This window comes from Lutra lutra, chromosome 14, assembly GCF_902655055.1.
Source record: "Lutra lutra chromosome 14, mLutLut1.2, whole genome shotgun sequence".
Classification (NCBI taxonomy): Eukaryota; Metazoa; Chordata; class Mammalia; order Carnivora; family Mustelidae; genus Lutra; species Lutra lutra.
The window spans coordinates 32,247,670-32,264,990 of record NC_062291.1 but is presented as its reverse complement, the minus strand read 5'-3'; the positions used below and the strand labels follow the sequence as shown (position 1 = coordinate 32,264,990).

The 17,321-nt window shown below is 54.7% G+C and overlaps 1 protein-coding gene across 10 annotated transcripts in view; it reads right to left on the bottom strand.

The window, feature by feature from the left end:
* Positions 1-17,321, bottom strand: part of COL13A1 (collagen type XIII alpha 1 chain) — a 141,215-nt gene that overhangs the window by 18,602 nt on the left and 105,292 nt on the right. For 9 of the 10 annotated variants that reach the window (XM_047703176.1, XM_047703175.1, XM_047703177.1 and 6 more), the window contains 14 exons: positions 16,322-16,375; positions 15,459-15,545; positions 13,895-13,948; positions 13,022-13,066; positions 12,555-12,623; positions 11,529-11,552; positions 9,468-9,530; positions 8,391-8,435; positions 7,889-8,041; positions 7,183-7,281; positions 5,881-5,925; positions 3,414-3,455; positions 2,463-2,489; positions 1,450-1,530 (listed from right to left, as the gene is read on the bottom strand). In XM_047703176.1, coding sequence (XP_047559132.1) covers positions 1,450-1,530; positions 2,463-2,489; positions 3,414-3,455; positions 5,881-5,925; positions 7,183-7,281; positions 7,889-8,041; positions 8,391-8,435; positions 9,468-9,530; positions 11,529-11,552; positions 12,555-12,623; positions 13,022-13,066; positions 13,895-13,948; positions 15,459-15,545; positions 16,322-16,375 — 888 coding nt within the window. The remainder of the gene's footprint in view (positions 1-1,449; positions 1,531-2,462; positions 2,490-3,413; positions 3,456-5,880; positions 5,926-7,182; positions 7,282-7,888; positions 8,042-8,390; positions 8,436-9,467; positions 9,531-11,528; positions 11,553-12,554; positions 12,624-13,021; positions 13,067-13,894; positions 13,949-15,458; positions 15,546-16,321; positions 16,376-17,321) is intronic. The other variant, XM_047703185.1, reaches the window with a different exon arrangement.

Below are 17,321 nucleotides of genomic sequence, written 5' to 3'. Positions count from 1 at the left end.
CTTGTGGAGATGCTCGCTCGGTTGTTTTCTGAAGCTAGCAAAAATATTTCTCTGCACCCATGCCTTTACTGAAAGCTGACAACTTAAAGACACACCGGGCACTTTCTCTGTTTATATAACCTGTTTGATCTCTGTGCCATTTGCATTTTGAGCCTTGACTAAATTCTCCCGCGTTCACTAGGGCCTTGGGGCCATGAAGGCGGATGAGAGATCTGTGGTGGAGTCAAGGCAGGAAGGCTCTTCTCTAGTAATGAGTACTTAAATATTCTGGACACAGCTTAAGACATGGGAAAATGTCTGTTAAAGTCATCAGTTCCTTACAGTCTGCCAGGCACATCAGCTCCTTAAATGTCCTACATTTGATGCACTAATGAGGATGTGATCATACCTTTTGCTCTTGCTGTTTGGTTGCTGTGACTATTTTAACCAGAACTTCAGTCTCTGCCAAGCTGGGGTAATTGGGCTGCTCTTTGTTCTCCAGGTCTTTATGGCTTCCCAGGGTGGGAACTGGCCTTGCGCCCAGGACAGAGGAAGCCCCAGTGGCTGGAATGAGCCCCTTCGTGAGGCAGTGGCCTCAGTGAAGGAGCAGCCTCTGGCGTGGCCTGACCACTGACTTCATATGTGACCTCAAGTGACTCTCTTTTCTCTGGGACCCTCAGTAAAAGGAGCAGATGGATCCCTGACGTCTGTTCCAGCTCTCGGAAAGCAAGTGGTGCCAGCCCCACTGAGGGATGAGGGAGAAGGAAACCCAGGGCTCCGGGAGGTGAGGGTTAGAGGGCATGGCCCTGGACACCGGGGAGGCAGTGACGGGGCCATGAATCCACGGGAGCTTGGAGCAAAAGATTCACCCAGGCCAGGCGCCCACATCTGGAAATGTAGTTGCCTCCTAGGGAGCCCCTCGCCCCGACCTGGGATCTGATCTCAGGGCAGCCTGAGACAAGAGACTGAGTGGCCTTAGCATGCTGGGAGCAGAGAATCTGCTTCTGTACAAGCTCTTCTGCTGTGGCCGGTGCTGAAGATAGGGAAATAGGAGGGAGATGTTGAACGTTTCGCCAACTCGCTGCTCCCAGGTCCTCCAAGCTTGACTCCCATTAAGGGCAGATTTTTTATTGCCTCTGAATCAGTCACAGGTAGGGCCTGAGACGTTCTCAGGCCTCTTGGGGCTCTCCAGCTGGGGGCTTCTTGGGTGGGGGGCCCTGTCTTCTTTAGCTCTGCATCATCCCCTCATGCCTAGGCCTGGAGCTGGCCCAGAGGAAGCCCTCGGGAAGAGAATTAGAGTCTACGGTCTTGCCCACGTGGGAAAGCAAAACCAAATGGAGTGTTCTGGAATGGAATTTTAGAACCCCCAGTTCTGCAGCAGCCTTCTCCCGCGGTTCTGCATGCCGCCCCAGCCTCCTCAGGACCACCCGGCTGGGATCCGCCCAGGTTTGCTGGCTCTGAGATACTTACGGGTAATCCCAGCGGCCCTCGATCTCCTTTCTCGCCCTGGACACCCTTCTCTCCTTTTGCTCCATCTAGTCCTGCTTCCCCCTGAAGGAAAGGGAAGGGGCAGATCACAGAAAGGCATGTCTCAGACAACTCGTTCTTGCATCCTGGGGTCCTGGAGGTAGGGGTGGGTTGGGGACACGGGGGGCAGGTAGAGGACGGAGGAGGGAGGGGGCAGAGGAGGCTGGCCCATGGATGGCAGGCAGGAGACTCCAAGAATTCTTGAATTCCTAGCCTGGCTCTACTTCCATTAGACTCCTCGGTATCCCTGTAGTAACTGAGAGGTCCCCAAAGGAAAAGGAGATGGGTGGAGTGGAGACAGACCCAAAGGGCATTTCCAGGTCAGGCTTGGGCATAAGTGACCATTTGCAGAGCAGGAAAACTGGGGCCCTGCAGAAATTGACTGGCAGGTGTCCGGAATGTCACCATGGGAGCTCCAAGGCTCTGGAACTTTGGGACAAGAAATTGCCCAACAGTCTCCTGAAGAATATTGGGGTGGGGGTGGGAGGCACAGGACAATTTGCCATCAGCTCCCAGCCCCTCTTATCCAGTTGATATGCTTTTGAGGGGGGAGATTGGGAGACCCCCCATCCAGGCCAGAGACCAGTGGGCTTGGACCTAGGGAGGGGGGGCCCGCACTACACCCCTCTCTGTCTCCACCTCTACTTCAGGGTGAGTGAAAGGTCTGGGGCAGAAAGGTCTGGGCATTTCATTCTATGCTAAGAATCCAACCCGTCACTCGTAGGGTGATTAATGGATGGGAAAATTCTAAATCAGAAGTCTGTCCAGTGTCAATGCCGGGTGTTAAAAGGACGTCATTCTCTCCTGGTTGTAGCCACTGGCCATTGTCACATGATTCTACTTTACGAAGGGACCAGATGGGCCACCAGTCTCTGAAGGACTTTCCTGCTTTTCGGCCCTCTCTGACACCTCCCCTCCCCTCCCCACTCAGCACCTCTCACGTGACCTCTTCTTACCTTTGGTCCGGGAACACCTTGGAGCCCCTGTATTTGGAATCAAAACAAGGCACCTGAGAACTGCATTTCGAAGTAAGTCAAAAACACCTTGTCCATCGGACCACAAAAGAGCAAGGGCCTGGGGTCCCCGCCCAGGGATGGTGGAGAGAGTGCTAAGGGGGTTCGTGCTTGGGGCTCCCTGGGGTGGAGTCTGAGGCAGGCCTCTCCAACCAGGGACTGACAGAGCGTCTCTCTGTGACCCCCACAGTGGGCCTCGAGCCTCCTGAAGGGAAGATGCAGAAGGAGTACAGACAGCAAATGTTGGTTAGATTAATACACGTGAAGTGCTGGGAATAGCGTCTGGCACGTAAGAAGTCGCGGTAAACACTGCCATTGTTATTACTCCTACTTGTGCCAATGACAATGGGTGACACGGTGCTGTGGGGACTGGGAACCCTGCAGAGGAAGGACCAGCATCTATTGGTTTAGGATGCTGGGGGGCCCTAGAAAGGCCTCATCTTATCCCCTGTCACCTGGAAAGGCTAATCCAGTGGGGCTGGTTTCATACCACTTTCCATCTTAATCCAGATGTTTTTTGCTGCTGGTTAGTCGGAAGGAGGAAGGGGGAGAGTGGGCGTCTAATAGCAAAGGGCGAAGTTTAGTGGCAGAGGAACTTCTGCGGGGCAGTGGGACCAGACCCCACGGCCGGCACTCCAGTCAGCTGTCTCTAAGATGGCTGGTGATACCCACACTCCTCAGGGTAACTGAGACGGGGCCGGTTTAACATGGTGTGGAGGGGCGGGCGGTGCAAAGGAGTAGGGAGAGGTTTGTGGATGAGAAAATCCCACCCAGGGAGGAGGAGGAGGTGACAGTGACCTGAGGCTGATATGGATCCCAGTGACTGCCAAGGCGAAGGGATATTAGGGACCCAGTCACAGTAGACTGAAATGCTGACAAGCCTACCACACTTACCGGAGGTCCGGGGGGCCCCTCTGGCCCTGGAGGCCCAGGAACCTAGAATCCAAAGGGAGATGGTTAGCCCACCCTCTATTACCCTCCGAGTGGCCTCCCCTTTTACCATGGTTCAAGGTCTAGCTGGGGACTGCTAGACGAGGTCAAAAGTTCCCAGCTTGTTGGTTTCCCAAAAGAAGGCTGAGAACAGGGCAGCAACGCATAGCAATACGTTAACCTGCACATTGTTGGAGGAAAAAAAAAAAAAAAACCCACAGATTGCCAGGAAATGCTGTCAAAACGTCTAGACGTCCAGATTTTCTTGGAAAAAAAAGAAAGAGAAAAGAAAAGCCTGGCAGCCCAGGCTCCCGTTCAAGCATGGCAACATTGCCTGGAGCTGAATAAAAGCTTTGCCCTCCAGGTGGGGCATGAAATCTTCAGATAACCCCAGGCCCCACCACTCCCTATTGTCTTTGATCTGGAACTTGGCATTCATTTGTTGTGTGCCTGGTGCCTGTAGGTATTTGAATCTGAGACCTCTGGCTTACAGGAGCGGAGATTGGTTATGTGGGAGGGGGCGGAGCAGCTTTGGAAGAATACCCCCCAAGTCCCCTCGGGTTTGTAACAGAGACTGCTAGTCTCTTCTCTTCCCTTTAATTAAAGGCAGAGTGAAGTAGGACAGATTCATGCTGGATGGGGAAGGTGAAGGAACTCAGGGAGTCTTTCTTTCTACGGAGGATGGTGCTCATTACAGATTCTTTCTGATGAGGACGGTCATCCATTTGCCAACGCTTGGCCATCCAAGACGCAGGAGGGAGGCCTGCCTGCTCCTTTCTGAGCTGGTCACACCATCTCAGCTTTGAGGCTCTTCTTGCCTTCCCAGGGTTCGAATCCCATGGAGTGTGGCCAGAGTGAACACTCTGTCAGGCCACCAAAGAGAAGTCCCCGAACTTGGGCAGACCGGGTACCTCTCATGTCTCTCGGATCCGTGGATTTCTCAGCTCAATCTCTGGAAACTCTAGAATCTTTTCTTAAAAAGTTTACTGCTTTTTTTCCTTATTATAAACCAGTGATTCATGTATCCTGATTGTGACAGTAGCTACACAGACCTATGAATATATTAAAAAAATTCACAGACCTATACACACTCAACCTAAAAGCCAATTTTACTGTACGATGATCTGAAAACAAACAAACAAAAAACCAAAGTAATAACAGACCCACTAAAATATTTTGTAAATTAGAGGGAATTGAACGTACGGAAAGAGTAAGTATCTGGCTACTCCTAATATTTTGCTTTATTTCCTTCCACTCTTTTTTGATGCATAAAATGTATCTGAATATATGTTCATGTTTAACAATGATTTTATATATATAATTTGATTCTCTGCTGTTTTTCATTTAACCTGAAACCTGGTTTTCTTTCTTTCTTTCTTTCTTTCTTTTTTTTTTTTGTATGTTCCCCACAAGCCTCCTTTCCGTGTCTCTACTGAGCAGCGTGAAATGAGTTACTCCCCGGCTAGGGCCTGGAGCCGGGCTTGGCACAAGGAGCACTCCCAAACATGGGGACTATTATACCATTAGTATTATTACCATAAGTTATTGAATCATTTCCTTCTTGTTAGAAATGTAGGCTGTTTCCAATTGTTACTTTAAATACTTCTGGAAGGAACATTTCTGTGTGTGGTGCTTTTCCTGAATCTCGGAGCATTTCATCAGGAGGCCACCCGTCTCTAACCCAGGAACATACCTCCTCATCAAGTTTACTTCCCTGAATGGGGAACGGGCCCTGGTGACACTGACGGTGACAGGGGCCGGGGGACCTCTCCGGGGGCTGAGAAGGCTCAGTGGTCCCTCCGTTGGCTCTGTCTGGGTGGTACAGGCCCTCCCATCAAACATGGTCTCCCTCACATGTGGCTGAGCTCTGTTGTTTCTTGGCTCTTTCCCTGAGCCTACAAATATGCCCGATTCTCTCTCACCTTATGAGACCCTGGCCTCCGTCCCCAGCACCTCTGTCCCCACTATTTCTCCTCTTGCCTTCACCACCTCACCTCTCAGAGTAGAATGTGCTTCTCAGGAAAGCTTACTTCTTGAGCTTCTAGGCAAAATCCTACAGTCTTCAAGATCCTGCTCAAAAGACCCGTCTTCTAGGATGTTCATCAACTCCTTGAGCGGCTAACCATTCTAGAACATGCTACTGGGGATCATTCGCAGAGGTGGTTCTGCTCCTTTTCCTAATTCCAGACTCTAGCATAGGAAGGAAACATGGCGGGTGCTCTGTGAACACTGGTGGGGAAACCATGACCTGGGACACTGAGGCTGGGTTATGGTGCTCAGTGAATGTCCGGCTTCTTGCTCACACCCTGTGTCAGGCAGCTGTGTGTTTCCTTCTAGAGCATGGAAATGCCGTGTGTCCTAGAGGGACTGGGGGCTGATGAGATCCCTGTCAAACACCCCATGACACAGAAGGCCGAGCAGCCCAACCTACCTCCACTCCTGGCTCCCCCTTCTCCCCGGGCTCTCCTTTCTCTCCCTGTGGGCACAAAACACCAAACTGTGGGTGCTGGCACTGGGGGGGGGTGCACAGGGACACCCTCACATCTGTGACAAACCAGACCGGGACTAGATGAGACCAAAGTGTCGTCAAGGGCCACCTGGGAGGCTGAGGAGACAGTCAGCTTGCAATAAAGAAGACGGGACAAGAGGCCTAAGATCACCATCTTCGGGGATCTGAGGTCCCAGCACGTGGGAGGAGAGGCTGATACCGTGTGTGGACCCCAGGGTGCACAGATCCTGGGGGGACCCCGTCACCTGTTTCTAACCAATAGAATATGGCACCTGGCCAAAGTGACAGGATGTCACTCCTGTGATTACATTACACGCTTATGTTACAGATTATAACACGCATACATTCAGATTATGTTACACATGCATGAGCACATGGCCCTGTCTTGGCAGGAGGCACTCAGAGACCCCCGCTGGACTTGGCCTTGAACAAGAAAGCTGCTCCGATGTGAACTGCCTGCTTACGCCAACTGCGGCGAGCCGGGAAGAGCAGCCGGGTGAGAATGTAGACCAGCAGCTTGACTGAAGCCTCGTGAGCCTCCCGAGGCAGAGGGCCCGGCGGAGGCGAGCTTGACTCCGGGCCCACAGACCCTGAGATCAGAAGAGCGCAATGCTTTCAGCTGCCAAATACGAGATTCGTTACGTGGTCACAGAAACGACTCTGTGGCTCTAGGAACAGGGCGAGGGCTAGGGCTGCGAGGTTGAGGAGGAAGCTTCTGCACATGCTCCTTCTAGCCCGGAGCTGCTCCGTGGTGGAGGGCCATGTCGGGAGGCTGGGAACTGCCTCCCTGTCCCAGCTGAGCGGGGCAGCCCCGGGGAGCAGGACATCTGCCAGAGGGACATCTGCCCTGGGTCCCAGGTGGGACTCATTGACCTCTGAGGTTCTCTATACTTCAAATAGGAGAATTCTGAGCCCAAGACTTTAGCACCTTTGAGCCAGGCTGATGCCTGAAGGCTGAGGCCACCGTGCTGTGAGCTGAGAAGCGGGAACCAGTATTCACACTCTGGTGCTCTGCCCGAGGTAGCTGTTCTTCAAGAGGACCCGATCCACCCCTCTGACCATCCCCCTCCCCCGCAAAAGGCCAGGCAGGCGGGGGGTTAGTGCAGCCTCGATACAGGGCCAGGCATCCGCCAGGCCGGTGACCCCATGAGGGGCCCCCTCGCTTGCGTGCCCGCATCCACAGCGGCCCGCGGACAACCTCAATACCCCACCCTCTCGCCTTACTGTAAATCCCGGGAGCCCGATAGGGCCGGGGACTCCTGTTGCTCCGGGCCTCCCTTGGCCACCTGGTTCTCCTTTCTCCCCAGTTGGGCCGTCTAGACCCTACAGATCGACAAAGATCTCTGTTAGTCGAGAGCGAGGGTGTCGGCTGAGCGTCTGTGACCAAGTGCGGCATGCAGGTGTGGCTCCCTTCCTCCAAGGGCAGGGGTTCGAGAAGGTGCCCATTTCACAGATGAAAAGCCACTGAAGCCCCCGGAAGATGCCCAGGTCAAGTCAGGAGCCTCGTAGGACCGGGTAAGGTGCTTTCTTTGTACAGGCAGCCTCCCCCAGGTGTCGGGCTTCTGCATACTTGCCAAAGAGGCGGGATTACCCCTGTGACCTCATCTCCTTCCCAACAACCCAGTGAAGTATCCAGGGAGGGAGATTAGCCCCATTTTAGAGATGAGAAAATAGAGGTCCTGCAAGGCTCAGGGACTTTCCCAAGGACACAGGGCTGAACGGGCCCCGTTTTCTTGAGGGCGGCCGCTGGCCTTCATAAAGCCAGGGGTTTGAGGGAAACCCAGGGGAGTCCCCGGCCCCCAACTCCCGACCCCAGGTTTCCAGCCCAGGCTGCAGCAGGCACCGTGCAGAAGCCGCGCTGGGGTGGCATACCACGCGGGCAGGCAGGCGTCCCAGGGTGGAATTCTGGCCGGCCCGCCCTGGCACTCACCGGTGGGCCCGCCTGTCCCATCTCCCCTTTCTCCCCCTTCTCTCCCGGGCTTCCTGCGTGTCCGTCTTCTCCCTTCATTCCTGTAGGCCCAGACTTTCCTGGGGGGCCTTGGGGACCAGGAGGGCCCATGTCTCCTGGCTTGCCTCGAGGTCCCTTTAGAAAGTATGAGCAATGCTTATTATATACGCTGATGGAGCAGAGAGAGAGAGGGAGCATAAAAGAATGGGAAGTCCAAAGGACATGGCTCTGTCCACCACCCTTGGAATTGGAGGAGACTCAGCACCAGCTCCAGCCTGTCCCAGTTGGGTCTGCCCGGCTCCTCTGGGGCCAGCAGTGTGGGGTTCAGGCTCCTGCAGGGTTGGCCCCACGCTCCCCTACTCCCTTCCCCACAGGCTCACATATGGGCCTGTTCCAGAGCCTTTGGCCCCCAAGCTCCACCATCCCCCATTAGCCCGGGTCAAGGTCCATCTTCGAAGGCTCATCCGGGAGTATCTGCTCTTACCTTTTCTCCATCGTGTCCTGGAGGGCCTGGCAGTCCGATCTCCCCCTGGGGCCAGAACAATGAAGGTCAGTGTCAGAGCAGAGGAGCTGTCATTTACGGCACTGCCTCTGTGCCAGGGTCAGCCCGGAGCTATGAACTTACACTGCCTCCGCTTCAAGGTGAGGCCCCCAGGGCAGAGCCGTGCGCAAGAGGCCTGCAAGTTTGGGCGGCGGGCAGCTAGATCCTGGCTCCCCAGTCCACATTCTAGCCATGGCCTTACACGCTGTCTCTGAGGACCCTGGGTACTCCCTGGGAGGGGTGTTGCCTCCCAGTGCCCCACTCCCCTCACCCACAGCCCAGCCCTCCTATCCTGCCTGCCCCACAGGTAAAACTCCCTGAATCTTTGCATCAACCCAATCCTCTTCTTTAGGTCAGGGAGGGAGATAAAGGAGGCCTGGCCTCTGTTTTTGAGGCCAGTAAAGAATGACCCACATCACCAAGGCAAAATGATGCTAAGAGAGGAGCAGACAAGAAAGGAGCAGACCAGTGAATTCTGCCTGGTAGAGCAGGGGAGGCTTCAAGGAGGAGGTGGCTTTGAGCTGGACTTGAAATATGAGGACTTGGAAAGGTAGGGAAGAGGGGAGGGTACTTCAGGGCAGGGGCCCTCGTGAGCAGGGGACAGAGGTACAAACATGCAGGGCCTTCTGAGAAAATCACAGGGGTGGGGCAGAGGGGAGGAAAGGTGGGGAGCGAAGGAGGGGGGAGATCGGGGAGGCGCTCAAGTACCGCGTTCCCTGATGAGTGGGTTGGGGTCCCCCCCATGGTTCTGCCTGGAGCAGTGGCTTGTCTAGACCCAAGCTCCACCCAGCTCTCAGAGGAGCCTGAGAATGATGGGAGCCCAAGTCAGACAGCAGGGGAAAAATGACAGAGTGAGGTGGCAGGAGAGGGGGTGGCTGCGATGGGGACAAGGCAGGGCCTGGGCTGCCTGGGAGCAGTGGTAGCTCTGAGGGAAGCTGGGAGGATCACCCACTGTCTCCCACACTCAAGGACACACGCAGTGCCTCTGTGGGGTCTCTGCGTTGTCAAGACGAGTGTTACCTTCTGGCCTTGGACCCCTGGTGCTCCGGGTGGGCCGATTTGTCCGGGAAGACCGGGGGGTCCCTAGGAAATAAAACAAAGACCTGTGGAAGAACTTTCCAACCAGGAAGGAGTGGCCTGTTGCCAGAGGGGGGTATGTGGAGGCTGGTTTATGGGGATCGATCATTTTCAAACGTCTCCCCAGTGGCCTGAACATCTTTCAGCAAAGGGAAGAGCATGGGGACTCGACAGTTTAAGTGAATAAGCACTGAGTGTATCTGGCTTAGCATGGCGCGGTTGAGGGGTGGGGATCCCGGAGCCACGCCTACCAGCCTCTCCCTCCTCCTCCCTCTGAGCACCCCGGGGCTCCGAGAAGATACGATTCACCTCCCCTGACAGGGACTTCAAAATGCCTCCAGGAAACAGTGCAGATATCCATCAACAGGTGCAGGTGTGTGACACCCATGCCCTGGAACACTGCTCCGCAGCGAACAACGAAGTAAGCATGGGTGCCGGCCATGCCACGGATGCGACCCAGACCTCCCATGCTGAGCTGGAGCACCAGGCGCAGACGGCTACACTGCGCGACTCCACTCAGATGACACTCCAGAAGAGCCAGATCTAATCCACCAGAACAGAAAGAAGCTCAGTGGTGTCCGGGGCCTGCGGGTAGGTGCGGGATTGACTCCCGAGGCACATGAAAGAACTTTCTGGAGTGCCTGGGGTTACACGGATAACTCCCATGGGTAACCCCAACCCATCAGGAGGGGCTACAGGGATATATACATTTGTCGAAGCTCATCAAACTTCACCGCGAAAGTGGGTCTATTTTATTGTACGTAAATTACGCCTTGAGGTTGACTCTATTTATTTACTTTTAAAGATTTCATTTATTTATTTGAGAAAGAGAAAGAGTGAGAGAGAGCAAGCACAGGAGGAGGACGGTCAGCAGGAGAAGCAGATCGCCTGCTGAGCAGGGTTCCCGATGTGGGACTCCATCCAGGGACTCCAGGTTCATGACCTGAGCTGAAGGCAGTCGCTCAACCAACTGAACCACCCAGGTGCCCATTGAGGTTGACTTTAAAAGAAAAAAAGATTCCATGAAAGTTTTGCTTTGGATAGCTATTTCAAATAATATATTTTAATGTCTTCAAATGAAGCTCACTGATTCTAGAATCATGTGATGTTTATACCAACCTCTGGGGTTGGGGCATGATATGATTGGTGTTTGAGTCTGGATTAAAAATAGTTAAAGAATAGAAAATGGAGTTTAAAATAGAGTTAAGCATCTGCCTTCAGTTCAGATCATGATACCAGGGTCTTGGGATCGAGCCCCACATCAGGCTCCCTGCTCAGTGGGGAGTCTGCTTCTCCCTCTGTTCCTCCCTCCATTCATGTGTGCACTCTCTCTCTCTCTTTCTCTTGCAAATAAATAAATAACTTCCTTAAAAAAATAAAAATACTAAGTTAAATGAAATTCTGATAGTTTGAGAACTTTGGGATCTCCTTTCTTCTCTGCACCTGAACATTAAACCTCATGGCAATTGTTTTAACTAGAAATATTCACTACAAAAATCCACAGGTCTGTCGGTGGTAGTAGGCACACACGCAAAATCAGGGCTTGGAATTCACTGGTTTTCCAAGTGCAGAAAATAAAACTGATTTCTAGGAAAGGTGAAAAAGTGGAGGTTGAGTTTCTCCTGATTTTTTTGGGTTATGGATTTTATGAACTGAATGTTGGGTTCGAGGAGAAACATACACACATCCTCTTCTGTACTTCTATCTCCTTGACACGGCTGCACAGTGCCCCAGTGTCTACACCGAGATAAGAGCGCGCTGTGGAATGGGTGAAGAGCTGCTCCTGAGGACAGCTGGGACCTGGGTGGGGGAGGCTCCGGAGAGCCCCCGCTCAGGTTCGGATCACCCTCTGCCCTGCCACTTCAGGGTCAGCCCTGACCTAGAAGCCCCGAACCTACTTTCTGGAGGCCAGACCTCAAGTCCTCGCCCTCCTCCGGCCCCCGGCCCTCCTGCCCCAGTGCCCCAGCCCTCAGCCCAGTGCCCAAGGGAAGGAGGAAGACTTACCATCAAGGCCAGCGTTCGGATCTCCTAAAAACCAATGCCATGCGATCAGTTCAAGAACAAGTCAAGGGCCGTCTGGAGGGTCCCCTTGGCCCAGGCACGGAAACATGGGAGCTGGGCCTCCCTTAGAAGCACGGTAGGGATAGGCCCTCTTGGTGGGCTCCATGCCTCCCGACCCCATGCCGCCCCCACATCTCCCCAAGGTTTGTAGAACCTCTGAGGCTGTCTTATTCCAGACTCAGGCCTTGAAACGGACTGCACACTCACCTTCGCTTTGCCAAAGAGGGAGGGTGCAACATCTCTGCTTCTCCCTGATCGCTGACTGGGACCCTCCCCTGTTCTCCACATCTCCCCCCAGAACCAGACTTCAAGACTCCAACATACTTCCTTGTAAACATCAAATGCAGAATAGGAAGGTACAGAGCCACTCAAGAAACCAGGGGGATGAGAGTTGGCACGCAGACAGGATCGTACCCCAAGTAAACCGATCCCCAGAGGGGCAGTGTTTCCTTTAAAGGACTGGTTCTCCAACCAGGGGGTGGGGTTTGGCCCCCAGGGGACATTTGGTGATGTTTGGAGGCATATTTTTGTTGTCAGCCAGGGGTGGAGAAAGACCAGGTGTCTAGTGGCTCGAGACCAGGGATGTTGTGAAGCAACCTACAACACAGAGGGCACCCTCCCCCACAACTCCCCACAAAATGACCCGCAGGTATTGAAGACGTGGGGCCCCAGAACCCTGGTCCACCCACTATGATGCTCAGTTCCCGGAGCCCGGATATCCAGCCAGCGGGGCCAGACCCAGAGCCAGGCCACCTCTTGGCCAAATGAGGGGGTGCGTTTGCCTGGAGGCTGGAGGCAGAGGCCAAGGGAGAGAGAGCAAGGGGGCCACTCTTCTGGAAGCTCTGTCAATAGTCTGATGTCAAGGACACTAGTTGGGGCATCAAAGCGCCCCCTCACTGGGCCATGGCACAGCGCCTGGCGCTCCTGAGCGCCTCCCGATCTCTAGTCTCTCCTCTAGCTCCCACGTACCTGGAGAGCCTCGTTGATATTTCCATTGTAGTCCACCATCTCTCCTTTCCCTGGTTCCCCCTTGGTGCCCTGCGAGACAAATGCAGTCTCAACCACTGGCCGGGGCCAGGAGGGACAGGCTGCGGGGCACGGCTGCCTGCTCTTCACCAGACAGGGTCGTAGCTGAGGCGGGCTGTGTCTGGCTGCCCACAGGAGGACCCAGAACAGCAGGCCGGGGAGCCTGTCAGGGGGTTCCCCACACTGACCAAGGATGCCCAGAGGGTCTAGAACCAACACAGAAGTCTCTGTCCGACAACTCTGGACTAGACAGACCTAAAGAAGACTTGAGTCCCATCACGGCGGCCACGACTGCAGAAAGAAGTCTCTCTCCCTCCCTCCCCCTCAAGACCCAGAGCCCAGCCGCTCAGGCCATGACCCCAGGGAAGCGAGGTGCAGGCTCTGACTCTGGCGGGGAGAGATGCACATACCTTGGGGCCGGCTGGTCCCTGGTTTCCAGGTGCTCCAGGCTCCCCCTGTTGCATGACAATTTGAGTGAAATGGGGACAAGGCTGGGTACAAGAGCGTCTACTGTCCCCAGAGGGCCATGGAAGGGTTGGGAGGCTCATCTTTGCTCAGGCCAGGAAGCCGCTGACCTTCCCGTGCAGGAAAGTGCAGTCTCCGCCCGTTCACAGAGCATCTTCCCCAGCCTGCCCTCCTCTGGGCCTCCCAGCTTCTCCGGCTTCTCACCCGGTTTCTCACTGGATAACCTTTTTCCTGGCCTGGGCTAGTTGTTAGGGACCGCCCCTGCGACTCCCCCACGCCTTCCCCACGCCTTCCCCACGCCAAGCTTTGGAGGACCACCCCCTTTGCTTCCCTTTATTTCCAGTTGGCTCAAGGCGTGAGAGCTTAGCAACTTTTTGCCCATCACCTGAGGGGTCCATAATTGTCACGGAGGGGCCGTGAGTTCTTTCAGGGGCCTCTCTGCGTGTCACAGCCCCACATAGCAGGATGGAGAAAAGGGGGTTTGGCAGAAGGCACTCAGAGCACTCCACCCCTCCCTCCGCCCGCCGGGTGGGGTGGGGGGTCATCCCGGTTGGAAACAGGATGGGACTGTGGGGAATACATGATAACAAACCACAGTCCCAATGGTTCTGAGACAATGTTAACATTAAATACAAATTTTTAAAAAATCAAGATAGAAAGTAAATATAAAGGGACAATAGAATTTGACTCCTCAAGACCCTGATGACAGCTTTGTGCCCGGTGGTCCGGCTGCAGGGACAGCCGCCGCGCTTTCTCTTCCTGAGCTAGGTCTTGAACTCCCAAGCCAACCCTTATCTCAGAACTGTGAGCCTCTGTACCTTGTCTCCTTGCCGTCCTGGGGGGCCGGCCGGGCCATCAACGCCAGCTTCTCCCTGGGAAAGAGGAGAGACATGGGTGCTGGGTGTTTCCGGATCTCTGTCTTTGTCTGCGCTGGCTTCTACTAACTCACTTCATTCTACTCATCTGACTCCCACCCACTGTGTGGGCCCAGCCTCAGTCTCACGTCCTCCAGGCAGCCTTCCCTGCCTGCCTCTTTCCTCCACCACTTTCTACACCACTTTCTGGGGTCCAGCCCGCAGTGCCAGAAGCTCCTCAGTTCTTGGTTAACACACAGTCCAGCTCTGTTTCAGTCCTGGGGTATGGACTGCCATCCGCACCACCCCCCCCCCCGGTGTAGACTGCCATCCGGTCCTAACTACAGGGAGGCAGGTCATTTCAGAACCTGGAACACTTGGGAAGGCCACCTCAGCAGGTCCTGCCCAGGAGACGGAAGGGACCATGAAGGCTCTGAGTACATAGGGAGGGGAAACAGGAGGCCTAGGATGGGAGGCGCAGAGAGAGACGGGAGAAGGTCCCCCGCGCATACTTCCCTCACTCAGCACTTTGCCCGTTCCCTGAAGGAGGACACGGCCTTCTAAGCTTTCCCTCTTGTGTCCCAGGATGCAGGGACAGTACCGACCAGGCTTCCCCAACCCCAAATCAAAACCCAAGACCTGCCAGGGATCCACGTCCCATGGAGACGGAATCCGACCCTGGGGGATGTCCCGGAGCCCAGCTTCCAGGGCCACCATTGGCAAAGCTGGCACTCGAGTTGGTCCGATGGGCCCGTGGGCGGTTGCCCAAGACCCTTCCTGCCACTTCATCTTGCCCATCTGTGGGCTTCCTTCTGGCCCCTGCCACGATTTCCTTGGGAAATTCCTGGGTCTGCTTCTCCTGCTGGGCCGTGAGCAAGCGGACGGCAGCTCTCTGCAGCCTGACAGGCCAGGCAGAGCCCCACCACAGCAGCCCCTCAATACATGTTGGTGGAACGAATGTGTGTATCTTCCAAAATCATGCAACGGGTCCTCGCCTTAAAGAGGCCCTCCTCACTCCCTGGGCTGCTGGAGCAAACCAAGCAGCGCAGGAGGCCTCTGCTTCGGGAAACCCAAATCTCACCCCTGTAGCTTCCACCCGGTGTAAGGAAAGTGACAGCAGTCCCATTTGCAGCTGACCCCACTGCGGACCCCCACCCCACCCCCCGCCCCATGTGTGCCAGCACCCAGTGGGGCCCAACAGATCACTAATCTCATATTTAGAGGTTGGGTAGGGGGCCCTTCCGGCTCTCCTAAGCCCTGCAGCCGTCCATCCCTGACTCAGTTACACTGTAGCTGTTTGAATCATTGGGACCAGCCATCTGCCCTTGAACTGCTTCTCTTGGATAGTCAGTTACCACGGAAAATCAGGAGCTCAGTCCAAATTGTCTTTCTAGAATCCACTGGAAAAACCAGACATCTGGAGCAGGAGAGAAAGCAAGGCACCCAGGATGGAGTCCCCAAGAACAGGCTGAAGATAAAGGCCACACAGGCAGTGTCTCCCTTGAGCGTGGATCCCAGGGAAACTCACCTTTGGCCCTGGGGGCCCGGGCAGCCCTGGGGGGCCGGGCTCCCCTCTGCCCCCTCCAATGGAGTTGCCGGCATCGCCTTTTTCTCCCTGGGGGCAGAAGGAGGGGGAGAGTGGGAACGTAACCATGAGTAGGCCTGCCAGCTCCAGAGGGAGGTGGCCGATCCCTGTCTTTTCTCCCCTTCCAGTTCCAAGGAGTGGGGGCAGCAGACGACGCCTTGGTCCAGGCTGGGCACAGAGGCCCTCAGAAGCCTGGCCTGGTCTCACTGGCCGTGGGATTTAAGGAGAGACAGGACTTAGCCATTGCAGGGGAACAGGTATGGAGCTGAGCAAGAGACCCATCACGACTTGGGTCTAGACTGTTTCCTCAGAGTGTGTCCATGGAACCCTTCTTCTGGGGATGGGAAATATTTGAAATGTGGAAAAAAGGGTCTGGTGGCCAAAGAATGTCAGGGAAGGCAGAGGGAAAGGAAGCAGCTCAGGCTCTTTGCCCACCAGGTGCTCTGAGCATGACAGGAGAGTGTCCTGTAACATCCAAGAGGGCCTGTCTCATGCAGCTCTCCCCACACTTATTTGACCTCAAGTCTTCTTTTCTTTTTAGTGGAATGTCATGGAGCTCGTGTACCAGGGAGTGATTTTCAGAGCTGGTGCAAGTACATGGGACAAGGTCACAGCTCCTGGTCTTTGAATACGGACATTTTTGTCAATTGGGGCCTCCCACGTGGTACGGCACGCACAAATCTTGCTGTCTTCCAAGGATACCTCTGATACTGGGGCCCCTGAATGGCTAGGGCCGGGAATGTGGGTGCGGATGAACCCCAATGCCTTTACATAAAACCCACCATTCCGAGCTTGCCGATACCCACCTTCTGCCCCAGGAGGCCAAGTAGCCCAGGGGAGCCTGCCGCCCCCTTTTCACCCTGTGGAGGGAATGCAGACGGTGCAGGGTTAGGAGCGGTTTCTCCAGGCCAATTGGGAAGGCCCAAGCCCCTCCCGCAGAGAGCCTTGGCTTTCTCCGCTGCCTCCCTGCCCCTCAGTGGGCCATTTCCCCCCAAGACCCCCATCTGCACCGGATTCCTTCCCTGAACCACTTCACACTGGTGAGGGCCTGGGTCATTGTTCTCCTGCTCCCATATGGGCTGGGCCCTCATCATTTACAATCAAGAGGCACCAAGAGCATTTAGCTCCTTTTGGGGGCATCTCCTGGGAGAGCTGAGTGGTATAGACAGCCAGCAGTTGGGAAAACAATTCCTTTTAACCACTCTGTTCTTTTCATTTTTTAAATGTCTAGCACTTAGAGGCCCACGGTCTCTGCTGACCCCTCCCTGCCTCCAGGGAACACAAACTTCATCTCACTAGACTTCTCCTTTGGAGGACCATTTTGAGAAGTTTCCTTCCTGTGATGGGTTGGCTTCTGTCCTCCCCAAGTTTGTGTGTTGCAGTTACTTCTTGTAGCTCAGAATGTGACCTTCGTGGGAAATAGGGTCATTACAGACACAACTGACGAAGTTATGAGGTCACACGAGAGTAGGGTGGGCCCCTAATCCAGTATGACTGGTGTCCTTATAAAAGGGACACTTGGATGGGGGGACAGGCACACCAGGAGAACACCAGGTTAAAATGAAGGCAGAGATTGGAGTGATAATTCTACAAGCCAAGGAACACCAGGGATGCCAGATGCAAGGAACACCAGGGATGCAAATGGCCAGAATCAAGGAGAGAGGCAGGAAACAGATTCTCCTTCCCAGCCTGCAGAAGGAACCAGCACTGCTGACAACTTGACCTTGGGCTTCTGGCCTCCAGAACCATGGGACAATAAGTTTCTGTTGTTTGAGCCACACAGCCTGTGGTCCTTGGTTCAGGCAT